At 46.4% G+C, this 13,552-nt stretch overlaps 1 protein-coding gene across 3 annotated transcripts in view; it reads right to left on the bottom strand.

The window, feature by feature from the left end:
* The window catches only part of LOC117757120 (histone-lysine N-methyltransferase 2D), a 47,749-nt gene that overhangs the window by 11,319 nt on the left and 22,878 nt on the right, over window positions 1–13,552 (bottom strand). For all 3 annotated transcript variants that reach the window (XM_034577903.1, XM_034577904.1, XM_034577905.1), the window contains 4 exons: window positions 11,811–11,999; window positions 9,570–9,646; window positions 8,066–8,171; window positions 2,915–3,142 (listed from right to left, as the gene is read on the bottom strand). In XM_034577903.1, coding sequence (XP_034433794.1) covers window positions 2,915–3,142; window positions 8,066–8,171; window positions 9,570–9,646; window positions 11,811–11,999 — 600 coding nt within the window. The remainder of the gene's footprint in view (window positions 1–2,914; window positions 3,143–8,065; window positions 8,172–9,569; window positions 9,647–11,810; window positions 12,000–13,552) is intronic.

Below are 13,552 nucleotides of genomic sequence, written 5' to 3'. Positions count from 1 at the left end.
AGGCCAAATCATCTGCCGTACTGCAGGACCAGATCTCTGGAGATAACCGCACAAAGCCAAATCATCTGCTATTATTGCCCCGCCGCTCCTTGACATTGTGCCATTTATAAGGCCTTTGTGGAGCGCTCTCTCTGTTTGGACACCATATAATAGACTCTCTGACAGATTTACTTTGCCGTCTCCCCTTCCCCTTTTCCCTCCCTCCTGAACACAACGGGCATATTCCACACTGCTGCTCATCAATAGGCGCGCTGTTTGTTTGCCCAGTCATTCTGGACTGCTGGTAAATACATAGAGGTATTCCACGCCAAAGGCTGAGCAAACAGGGGGTTGCATAAAGGCACCGTACCTGAACACACACACGCTACACACGACCTGCTCCACAGACACACACACATTCGTAAACACCTCTCGCTTTAGCCCCGTCTCTTTGAAGCAACTGGTCTTTCTTGTTTATTTGGGAGTTTTTCTGAAAACAGTTAGGGCTCGATCTCCGCCCGCGGGCAGGAGACGGACACATACGCCGCCGGTGATGGTGGGCGGGGTCAGAGCGACGCTGGCTTCAAGGCCGACAGGTGTTCCACATCAACACTGACATTCTTCAGAGACCTCCGCCCACAGAGTCCCCGACACCACGCTCGGTCACTGGTTAACAGGAGCTAAGCCGCTGCTCCATGGCAACACAAAGGAAACCGCAGCTACTTGACATCAGTGTGTCTCCGGCTCTCCACGCTCTTACAGTCTGTTCGGTCTGAACCGTCCACGGGAGGAGACTAACGCAGCTGAAGGAGAAATAAACAGGAGATCCAATAAAACTGACGTGTTGAGGTCAAACTAAATATAACGAGTACATCTTTATAAGCTCTCCCCCTCTCAAAATAATATTCCTGAATGTGAGACAAAGGAGAAACATTCCTGCTGATGAGAACTATTGTTTGGTAGCCATAAAATTCATGAACATGTTATTATCTATGAAAAATGGTCGTCTCCGTAACGTGAATTCGGTTTTATCTCCTCTTATTGTCTGTGCTTGTCTCCGGAGTGCGACTCCAAACACGAGCCACACGACAGCGATGACAACCTGGTGGGTCACAGAGTTGAATGGGCGATGGGTGGCAGAGTACAGGACGTTAGGCGTCTGTGTGTGTGTGTGTGTGTCTGTGTGTGTCTGTGTGTGTGAGGGGCGAGTGGAGGGTGTATTTTGGGAATCCTTTGGCAAGTGGTCAGCGTTGGCCTGGAAAGAGACAATTATGACCAGTTAGTCCTTTTCAGAGCCTAATGAGGAGCCACAGTTACAAGTGTTACGAGTGGACGAAGAGTAGCCAACACACACACACACACACACACACACACACACACACACACACACACACACACACACACACACACACACACACACACACACACACACACACACGCACTCAACAAAAGGACCCTGGCGAACACTCAGGAGTGAAAAGTGACAGATTGTACCAGGACACTCTGTAAACACACCACACACACAAACACAAACCCCAGTCACACAACATATCATATCATAAGATATAAGATTTATCACATGTTTTATTAAATTAACTTTAATGGACTCTGGCACTTGTAGTAATTTTGTCACATTTCTGTCACTGAAAGCATTTTCACAAGAGCGTCTTGTTTACTGTAAACTCGAGGGAGCAGAAAAACCTTTTGATGAACAAACACATAAAAAAACCCACAAACAATGAACCTCATCTTTATCTGAAACCTAATTCTTATCTCGGTAATGAGCCGGCGTCATATTAGCTGAACAACGGCTGCTGTGGACACGAGGGAATGAGCCGCAGCAGTTTAACAGTAATTCCAGTATTCTCTCTCTTTTATCTCTGTTTTTGGTCTCCACCACCTCCTGAGGGAAATATACAGCGTCTGTCTGCTGTTTGGTGCCGAGCAGGAAGTGAACAGTGAGCATTTATCGCTTTAACAGAAAGTTGTTGCGTAAAACGAGCGAAAATGACACTAAAAAACAGAGAAAGTGAATCGACAAAAAGTAAAGTTGCAGCGACATTTCTATGAACGATCTCTTTGGCACCGTCATGTTGGTTTCACGTGATCATTTGATAACATCTCCTTAAAGAAGCAAGGACCAGCCCACATGATGTCACTTTGCACGTCCCTTACAGTGTCAGATTTTAAAGTACATTTAAAATTACATTATACATTAAAGTACAAGGAGACACACACACGCACACGCACACACACACACACACACACACACACACACACACACACACACACACACACACACACACACACAGTCCAGTCCAGACTCCTGTACCAACACAAAAGCTTCCCATCGGTAATAACCTTGCAGCAGAACAGTGCAGCCAGCTGCAGGGTTCCTCTTCCCTCCTGATTACCGTCTGAACAAACCTGTCCAATCAGCCCCATTCATGTGAGCCAGCCCTCACAGGAGAACTCTGACCCGACCGACCCCTGCCGAGGGCCGGCCCCCTCAGCCTTGACCTTAGGTGTGGGACGCGTATTGTGGCACCCACCGGCCCCAGTGCTCTCACAAAGGCTTGGATGCCAGAAATTAGGCACTTGAGGGAAACTGGAGAACTCCTGGCTAAAGTCCTGTTTGCCAAAAAAACACAATTCTAAAAAAAATCAAGTGCCGTCATCGAGTGTTTGGTAAATGTGTTTGTGTGTTTGTGTTTTTCCCCACATGCTCTTTTGTGTGAGGACGTGAAGAAGAGAGGTGGCAACTTCAGCCTTGAAAAAACAGTGAGCGGGAGAACTCTTGATTTCAAACAGTTAAGTACAGGGCCGTGTGTTGTCGTATTTATTCATCTTAAAGAGCAACTCTGAATAATCTGAAAATATCCGTTCAAACTATAAACTACACAATAATCCCAATTTCCTTTCATAGCAAACTCACAGTCCTCGAAGTTGGAGGAACCTTTGCTGCGACCGCTCTGCCGGGGAGCAGCGTCCTGCAGTTTGGACAGCATGGTCAGCACCTTGGTTCTCCTCTCCTCCATCTTTCTTTCCGTCTCTGCGGTTCTGTGATCGAGACTCTCGGGGCTCCTCCGATCGGCGGACGACCCAACACATCCTGGATCATCCGTCTCCTCCTCGGTTGGGCCGCCTTCAACTGAGCTGCAACCTGAAGCAGAGACGGAGCAACATAAATAAGGCCTGAAGTTATTTACCATTTTGTACGGGGACTAACTTTTTCAATATAATCACTATAATCAACACAGTCCCGAGGAAGAAAAACCACATCTGTATTCATTGTCGTCCATGTGGAAGTAGCCACTTGGCACAAAGCTCCAAAACCAGTGCTTTTACTTTAATAAACACCAATTCACATCTCATTGTTCTGCTAAATGCCGCAGTCACATCTCCCTTCAGTCCTTTCAGAGCCTCACTAAGGAACGCACGCTCTCCCTGAAACCTCCATCTCCGTCCATTCTGTCACTGAGCAGCCAATTAAGAGTCTCATTATCTCTGAATACACAGGCCGCAGAATGCGCCTCTTGCTGCAGCAGCACGGAGACAAAGAGCGTCGTCAATGCAGGCTTCAGCGTGAGGGAAGCTCGGCTTGTCTCCTGCAACAGTTTGCACCAAAGATTCAGACTCTTTTCTTCGTCCTGCTTTTGAAACGCGAGTGTTGCTCGATGATTTACATGTGATATATTTGGAGATGCTTGGATTCATTGGGAGGTGAAAGTTTGACCGGCGGAGGATTCATCAAACCGTCCGAACGCGCCGGCGTGGATTCATTTATCCTGTCGGTGAGCGAGCAGAGGTCAGCGGCGCAGATTGATGGAGCCATGTCTCATTGGACAGGCCGTCTTCCACCACACTGCACACAATCACACGCCGCCGCCATCAGCCCCCGTGTCCTACTCAAGTTTCAATGTCAACGGAAATTTATTCATCTTCTAGAGCAGAGAATTCATCATTCCTTTGTGGGGGGGGGGTTTCATATACAACACAAACCTAATGTCCTGGACACCAACAGTGACATCATGATTAATGTGAAGTTTAAATTGAGGAAACCTATATTTATTTATGTTTTGAAGATATTTTTGGTGCATCATTACTTTTATTGACAGGACAAAATTGTGTTTATTTGAGTTTTAACATTCTGATACCATCTGATTACATCTGGTATAGATTGATATCTGTCTGGTATAGATTTATTATTCTGGTAGTAAGTGCGGCAGGGTTTGGGAGTTCTGTGGCCTAATTTCCATTAAATCATTTATTAAGATATGAATATCTCATCTGTTATAGATATAATTTATTGCATTCCTGTTAATCTATATATTCTGCACATAATGTATATATATTTAGTTTACAATCACAGTAAAATCCTCACATTTAAGCAGCTACCTTCAGAGCATGATGATAATATTTGTACTGCCTGACTCGGCTAATCGACTAATCAAGCACTGGTTAAAATCTACAAGCCCAGACTGTTTATACAACGTACAATCTTTAAATCTCAGTTAACCCTCCGACTTAAATTATTCAGGATTTGGTTTCTCCCTTTTGAAAACCTTCCTATCCCAACGTCCAACACGGCCTAATCCGTGAATGCCCAGTGATTACTGGTCAGTTCAAGCTGGAAACAAGAGCCCATCTAAAAACACACGGAGCACGTTACCATACCAACCGCAGCATCTGAACTCAGCAGATAGCTGGATTTGGCTGCGAGCGGCCGAGTCAAATCCCCTCGAAAAGGCCATCGAAGACAATAACACACACACACACCCACACACAAACACACACACACACACACAAACACACACACACTGCAGCACGGTCCAACTTCCAGTCCACCAGGCAGCGGCAAGAAGGTCGGACTTGTATCTCTTTCTTTGCGTGTTTGAGAAAGGGATGAGCATCAGCGGGACAATTAGCATGCGGACGGAGGCTTTTCACTGATGCCACCCAGAGCCTCCACTCCTCTATCTCCTGGAAGAATGGCAGAATGGCCGTGGGGGCGGAGTAAAAAGGAAAATCCTCACCAAATTATTATTCATGGGGAGGGGATTTCCCTTTCAGGCCTTTCCCAACACGTCAGCCTCTCTATCAGCCCTGACAAGTGCCAATCAAAGGGCTTGAGTCCAGGTTTTTTGGGGAAATGCTGCAGGATTTCAGAGACAATGGTTGACGAGTCCACAGCGGCGGTGGCTTAGAGACAAAGGTGACTTGGCTACACTGTCAGTGTGTGGTCCTCTGGGGGGAAACGATCCTTGCTTACACGACTAATCTCTGCTCGCACCATCTCTGTCTTTCTGGAGCCTAATCTGTGCCGTGGTTTCCTCAGCTCTGCGCAAAACAATCCGCCGGGGTCAGTTCAGATTAGTGCTCTTTGTGGCCCCTGCTCATCGCCACATTCATCGGGACGCTAACATCTTCAGTAGCAGCTGAATGCTAAACACTGGGGTGAGCGCCGCAGTGACCGGGGCAGCGGGGAAACAGTCGCCAAACTATTATCAGGGGAGGGATTAGTCTATCTATGAATTCCTGATGAGCGCAAACGGACAAAGGTCTCATCATGAGCCTCGCTGGGGAGCACCGGCGTTTTTTTATCGCCGCCGATTTATGGCTCCAGTTTAATCTCGAAATCACTGAACCGTTTTTCAATTGATCCAAAGAGGCGGATGGTTCACTGATGTGGAACAGGCAGCAGGGCAAAAAATAATCATTGAAGATAAAACATGTTTATTCATCAGCATAACTGTTTTCCCCAAATTCTGTTGCATCATGGGAAATGTAGTATCCAGCTTGAATGATCCTGAGAACTAAAAGTCAGGAAATCTCAGGTCTTGCTTTTTAATTTCTATGTCTCTTGAGTTCCTAAATTTTTAAGCTACGTGTCATGTTATTGTCACCTGCGTCTTCTTAACTTATATTTCACGAATAAAGAAATATTTCATCTTTTGTCACATCAGCATCAGGACTTTGAAAAGACTGAGTAAGAATCTGAGTCTATTCTGAAGAAAGAACCACACAGACTTGGAGGATTTCGTCCTTTTAGTGGAGGAGGAATCGTTCGTCGTGGTCGACTGTGACGTCATCGTTACATCTGTGTCATATTCAAAGAGGTTTTGTGGTTTGTCAAGAAACAAGGAGATTTGGTTCAAGAATTTGGATCCAGAAAGAGTGAAACTCTAGAAAGAAAGATTCTTCTTTCTGCCGATCTCCTACAAAAAGGTTATCATTATATGACAGCTTTTAAAATACGACTTTATTCTCATATTACGACATAGTAAAAAGTCCGGATACCTCAGTTTTTCACGAGTTCCTTTGCTATTTGGACGTGCGATACTAAATCACACACTAATTGTGTTACCAGCCCATTTTCCCCAGTATCTCATATACGTAGAGTCAAAATGAGGTCACTCCCTCCATCACTTAGCAGCGCTATTGAAAGGTTGAACTACGTGCACCTCCAGGGTAACCAAATCTCACCTATCCACACAAAGGCATGCCACACACTGGGCATCTTTCTGAGACTTGTGTGACCTGAGGCGTGACCTCTCCACGCCCTGCTGATGACCCTCAGCCCCCCCCCCAACAGGGTGACCGTGCCTTTGGCCTCTAAAAGGTCAAAGCGCAGGAGCCGTCACCCAAATCCTCTTGGTGACATCTTTTTTTCCCATGTTTGTCTAATTCTTACAGGGCAGTTAAACAGGGAGCGCTGTTTTAAAGCTGTGGGGAATTTCACTCATTGTAGTGGAGGACAATAGACAGATGTACAGCGTGTACATTTAACAAGCTTATAAATCAATCACGCTCCAGAGAAAAGGCCTTTATAAAAAACTGTATAAAACTCATTCTGACTCGTCTGGATGACAGAAGTGATGTTATGTGTCCCTGTTGGAAACAAGCAGCCAATCACCATTTAAGTTTTGCAAAGTTAAAAGTTAAACACATAGTTTAGGATTCCTGGCTGCCCTGACAACAGCTGGATTAGTATCCTGAAATAGTAAATATCTTTATTTCTTTGCCTCCACGTTATTGTTGAAATGCTCCAGGACCCTGAACAGGTTGGACCCTCCTTTAAATCAGTCGTTCATTCCATTAAAATTATACTTTACTTATATAAAGCCATAGTTTTATTGGGTCTTAGCCCCATTCTATTGATAAAGCTCCACACGTGTTTCATCTTACAATAATAATAATAACTTTCCTACAGGATGTACATTTCTTTAGTTTTAAGATATAAAATAATAAACAAATAATCACAGGAAAACTTAAAGAATCCCAACAGGATCATTACCACTGCAAGTTTTGTGAAAACTGATTTATAGTGGCCCCTCCTCTTCCACTCAAAACTATCAAAATCTAAATCTGAGTGAATAATTAAGCTCAGACCCAGAGGATCACAAAGATGAATCACTGGTGCTTTGGTCTAAATGTTTAGCTCGGCCCTCTCATCAATCTCTGATAAGATGGATGCATTTGTAATATCGTGTGAGACCACAGCGCACCACGGACCATTAGTGTTGGTGCACAATGACTGATACTGGACCAGTGAGTCACCAGCGAACACGATCGCAGCCCGACAGACGTGGTCAAACCCGGGTGGGGGCGGGAACACAGGCAACCTCTCAGTTCGAGGGCGGCGACACAACTCCTGACCTTTTCCCCCACGGCGTGCGCTGCCAGTTTTCCAGTGTTTGTGGTCCGTACAGTAAACGCCGCCTCGGGACCCATCACTCATGAATGTACACAAGTCGGCCACACAGGTGAAGGTGATACCGCGAGCCAGCTGGCCCTAGCAAGGATTAGCGGGCTTAAGTGTACCGGAGGCAAGGGAACGCCAAACACAGCGCTGACAGTGAGGAGACAATGGCTCCTAATAAACCAGAGCTGACAGGGACTGAATGGGCTTTTACCGGATCAGACGCTAACGGGGAAGACAGGCTCTTGTATTGATTAAGTATTGTTGTTATAGGCTCTCGAGACCTGGAGCCAGCTTTCAACAAGTTGGTCTGTCGTGGCGGCACACACACACACAGATCGTGGAAAACAAGCATTTTAAGGGTAGATGTGAGGGATGCAGTACTGTGGTCGGACGGGCAGGGAGAGCACGAGGATCGGAACATGTTGGCCGACGGACTCGGGTCGATGATCCATGACGACGGGGAACCGGAGCCTTCGTCAGAAAGGTCCTGAAGGGAAGAGGAAGACTTTTAGAAAGAGTTCAGGCACAGAGGAGTTGAAAAGTCATGTGATTTCAGACACACTGGGTTCAAAGAGCTTGTTCCCTGTTCGCAAAGTTAGCAAACTCTACGTTTGATCGGAGAAAATGAATGAACCGGTTCACTTGGTTAATTTGGTTATTAACCAAGTGAACCGCGGCCTTCACATGTTATATAACCAGAGGTGAAGATTGCAGCAATCCTTAACGTTGTCTCAACTTCCTGTGATTGTTTCCAAAAGTCCGAACTATCCAAGTTTGATCTGGACCGAGACCACATGACTAAGATTTGGTCGGTTGGTCCAGAACATGATCTAAAAGTAAGTAAACTAAACTAAACTAAACTGAAGAAGGTGGATGTGAAAGCTCCTAAAGTCTCAAGCAAATATCTGCTTCCCTGAAGGAAGAATTAAATTTCTATCATGTCTTATACGCCACAAGAAACCAGGACCTTTGGGAAAAATAAGATCACACACCTAGAGAAGTGTTTTCATGTTGAGGAACATCTCGTAGAATGAAAAGTTTTTAAATAATAATAAAAACTACACTGAGAAGCAGCAGCTCCTCCCACCGCCTGTCTCCAAACATACCGCTGGTTTAACATCAGCCGCTCTTCATTATAAATAATCCAGTGGGTGAATACCGGCTTCACTGAGGTGTGTTATGCAAATGGTCGTGGTATGAATCCTGCAGCTCCTCATTGTGGTGAGACATAATTGTGGGGGGCTTATGAGTCTCATTCATGCTTTTCAGGGGCTCTCTCTCATCCGTCATAAAGGGGAGATTAATCGTAGATCACGTGGAGCACCTGCGTCCATTCCACTGGAGCCCAGCACGCACAGGCCCCCTGCAACCCCCCCTCCTACCCCCCCAATGACCCCTCAACCCCCGTCTGATCCTGGTGGTGGTGCATCCTCCAAAAGAATCCCACCGTGTCGGGGCGTTTAGCCGAGTGTACCCCCCCTGCGACAGAGCAATGAGCTGGTGTAAAAGGCTGCCTGCTCCCCGTACAGTGCCCCCCCCCTCCCCCCTCCTCTCCTGCAGCCCGTGACTGATTAACCACACACCTGCTGCACGCCGCGTGCCCTCTGTTATATTGTGTCTCAATTATCAACAACAATTTAGCTCGTCTTGCTGGAACGACAGTTATAAATGCATACCAGTTCCAGTTGGTAAAAGGGGGTCTTTGTGTGGGAGGCCGACTCTGTGTACCAGGTCCGGGCTTATTGTCTGATAGGAGTTGATTCTTGAAGAGTTAGTGTTTGCTCTCGGCACGCCGCGGCCCCCTCTTTGAGAGGAAATCTGATAGATGGACGGAGGAGGGGGGTAGAGAGTGAAAAGCGGTTTCACAAGAGGCGGCGGCACTCACCGATTTGTTTTGCTGGACTTTCCCTGCGGAGTCGCACCTTTCAGAGATGCTGCCAGCTGTGAGGGGCCTCAGAGCACCTGACAACAAAAACCCACACACAGGACACAACGTCAGGCTAAAGGCAGAGGAAGCAAATTGTGGTGTGGCGTATATGTAAGCAGGCAGGCAGACAGGCAGGCGTGTGCGTTCCGTGCACGGGTGTACATAAATGTCAGCCCTGCGGCACACTCTGCCACGCACACTTGGCTTTTGTGCTCGAGTGTGTGTGCACAGATATGAATGTGATGTGAATTAGCTCCAATTATGTCTCTAAATCTCTGAGCAAATAGTGGCAAAAAAAGGAGCAACAAAACCCCGGAGGAGCACCTGTCTGCGGGAGCGTGCCAGGTGCAAACTCTGTTCTGGAGACACACAGAGAGGAGGCTTCCAGCAAAGTCACACAGATTTGTACTCTTGTTGTAAACATTGCGGGCACAAATGCATGAGTACAAAAGCAGCAGCGCCATGGTTACCAGATTCTCCTCTGCTGGTAATGAGCCAGATCCGAGTCACAAAAACATATTCTCCCTCTTTCTTCTCGTGATTTCTCGGCATGCAAATTGCTCTGGTTTTATTTGTGCAGGTTTTGAGCCTCTGGGATTCTGCGTCTATGCCAACAGAGTGGAGGTGAAGGGATTTAATACTGCGCCGCTCATTACACTGAAGATTCACTTTGAAATAATCAACTCTTTTCAAAAACAGGGTCCTTGTAACCAACTTTCTTTAAGGAACCATCTCTTCAGTGGAAACCAGTGTTAACCAGCAATTCATTGATACTTATTGAAGCATTTCAAGCTGGACATGGTGGCGCTAGTGGAACCTACATCAACAGGATTCATCCTCTGGGAACCATGACAATGGACGAGCACTGTCATCACTAGAGCCACAAACACGCTGACGGCAGTTACTGGTGAAATCACTTCTCCATTCCTATGCACAGTGCAAATTTCACAAACGTTATCAAAACTGGGAGAGTTAAACCCAAACTCCCTGCATGAGTGCAAACAGCCAGATTTAAGTGAGATGTTTCTTTGTGATTTGGTCGAACTGAACCTTTAAACCTCGGCCGTGTTTATCTCTCAGACGTTATCAGTCTATAAACAAGCAGCACTAGACTGAGTGAGTTTTCCTCTCAGCTCCTTATCCACCGTTAACGTGTGCTGCGCTCGCTTCTGAGTGTCCCCAGCTATCTTACTCGGACTTTCCCAGTTAATAATCCACTCCAGCGGTTTGATCTTTATTAATATGGCACATCCTGATATCCCTATAAACCTTCCCCCGAGTCGCCACACCTTTGGGGAAAAAGCAGTTAAGAGCTCACGGCGGCATGCCAGCGAGCAGATGAGAGGCGGTGTCGCAGCTCGTTAAAAGAAAAGCTGCTCAACGCCATAAAAGGCGTCGATTACTCTCAAGGCCGGTCGCAGAAAACACACCAATACAGTGTCATGTTTTCCCCCCCCTCTGTCTGTTCATGTGTTTTATCCAAACACACACACACACACACACACACGGACACACACAGACACACACACATGGACACACCTGTCTGACTCCTCCCTCTCACTGAAGTGACGGTTTTTGCTTATCAAACGATCTGGTTCAAACTGTCAGAAAGATTCGTTCAGACTCAGCGAACTGAGATTGCTCGTCGGCCTTTTAAAAAAAAAAAAAAACATATAATCAAAGAATAATCACGAGTGTTTCATGTGTTTGAATCACTAATAAATCACAGACACCTGTCAACTGAATGAACATGTTTCAAGAGTTACTGAGGACATCTGATGCCGAGTCAAAGTTTGTCTTCTGTGACGCCTGAACTTCCTCTTTCGGCTCCTTTCCCACCAAGCGTCAACAAGTTACTCGTATCAAGTGTATCCGGGTGTTTTTGCTGGATTATATTGAATCCTTGCAAATCCCCGAAATCCCCATGATCGTCACCACCTCCCATAATATTATAGATCTTTAAATTTGCATGTTGAATGGAAATTCAGCCATTGATCAGAAATGTGTTAGACGTTGTTTTCAGTTATCCAGAGCTTTTCTATTCATGTTCATGCTCAAAATGATGGATTTTGGTGATTGATCACATTTGTTCTTGGGACGTTTATTGATAGATTTGATCCTTTATCATGATTCCAGAGTAAAAAGGGGGGATTCATTCACATGCATGTGTTCAGGCATCTCTCTCATGAGGAGCTGTACCTTCTGATGTCAGTCCTGCATCGTACGGCATCCAGTCATCCAGAGGTGGGAACTCCTCCTCCAGACCCCAGGGGCTCGGCCAGGTCTCAGGCTCTGGTCGGTCCAAGAGCAGCAGCTGGACCCGGGACAGGGGGCCCAGATTCCCCGAGTCACAGCCCATCGTCAGCGCTGCCAGGCCAGGGGACAGCTCTGCGGAGGGGAGATAAACATATAAAGTCAGGAAAATGTCCCGCAGCGCTGCAGCACAAAAGAAATGATCTGTCAAACTGGTTTGCTTTTGCATAAGTGAATCATTTGAAGAAGGTCACAGAGATAATGGGTCCGTGATGAGCTGCAAACAATAAGCACAGAGTTTTCTTCATCTTATATTCAGACAGGAATCGTGTTTTTCTCAAACATACAACATACAAATGCGAGTGACATCATTCTACTTTTCAAAGCAGTAGGATTCATCCTCTGGGGACCCGTGTACAGAAATGTGTCGTGAAACAATGCAAACTGTTGACCTCTAAAAATAATCACCCAAAATTAGCCTGTACGACTTGTTGAACTGGATTATGAAATTACTGTAAATTCCCCCAGCCCCTCCATCGACCCAACCTCCAACCCAGAGAGACTCACCACCCACCCCCCCCCCCCCCCCCCCCCCCCCCCACCACACACACACACCTCCCCCCCAGGCTCCAAAGTTCTCATCGTCACACCCAATTAAAAGCGGATCAGTGACAGTGTGGCTCAGTGCCCATGCAAATCCCCGGCCCACGCTGGCTGCATGTGTGCGGAGCTGCCATTCCTCTCCGAGGGGATTTCACACAACACGCTCCGCTGCAGGTATCCCCGCTGCACACACACACACACACACACACACACACACACACACACACACACACACACACACACACACACACACACACACACACACACACACACACACACACACACACACACACACACACACACAGACACACACGCATGCACACACTTTCCCAGCAACATCCATACTCCCTTTATATTAAAGTTGTGCTCACAAACAGAAGATTTTGAAAGTTTGTATCATGAAAAATGTCCAGTGTGCACCCACCCACCCACACCCACACACACACCCACACACACACCCACACACACACACACACACACACACACACACACAGACACACACACACTTCTGTTGGTAAAACAATCCCACCGGTGAGAAAAGGGAACTCGGCTGATAAACGAGGGAGTCGTTGAGAGGAAATTCCTGGGATAACTGTGGCTGCAACACAATGTGGAGGGACACACTTTCCGTTGGGCCCGGCTATTAGTCCATCATTAGCCTAAAGCGGCCGCAAGATTGAAAGACACTTAGCAAACACAGTGGCCGATAACAAATGACTAAGCTTGTGATTAAGACACACTGGTTACCACCCACTTAGCGTCAGAAGAGCGCGGACATGCTTCCAGTTCAAACGCGTGACGGTGTAGTGGGTTTGAAGTTGGAGAAAAACATCAACTCGTTAAAAATTGCAACGTTAGTAAACTTCACAAATGATTCTGATGTTGAGCTGAAAGTGTTAAAGCCTGATGAGAAACTTTCAACTCTCGTCTCAAGTCTTAAAAAGCAAAGACGAGTCAAATCACAAGTTTTCCATAATTAGTCTGGTTCACATGCAAATCTTTCAACTGTTAAACTGTTAAACCATTAAAACGACATTTAGCCACTTTCCTCTCAAAGCATAAGTTGCTTTAAACAGTGGCTGAGA

This window comes from Hippoglossus hippoglossus, chromosome 23, assembly GCF_009819705.1.
Source record: "Hippoglossus hippoglossus isolate fHipHip1 chromosome 23, fHipHip1.pri, whole genome shotgun sequence".
Taxonomy (NCBI): Eukaryota; Metazoa; Chordata; class Actinopteri; order Pleuronectiformes; family Pleuronectidae; genus Hippoglossus; species Hippoglossus hippoglossus.
Note: the sequence above shows the minus strand (reverse complement) of the source record. Positions and strands in the feature narration are given on the sequence as shown.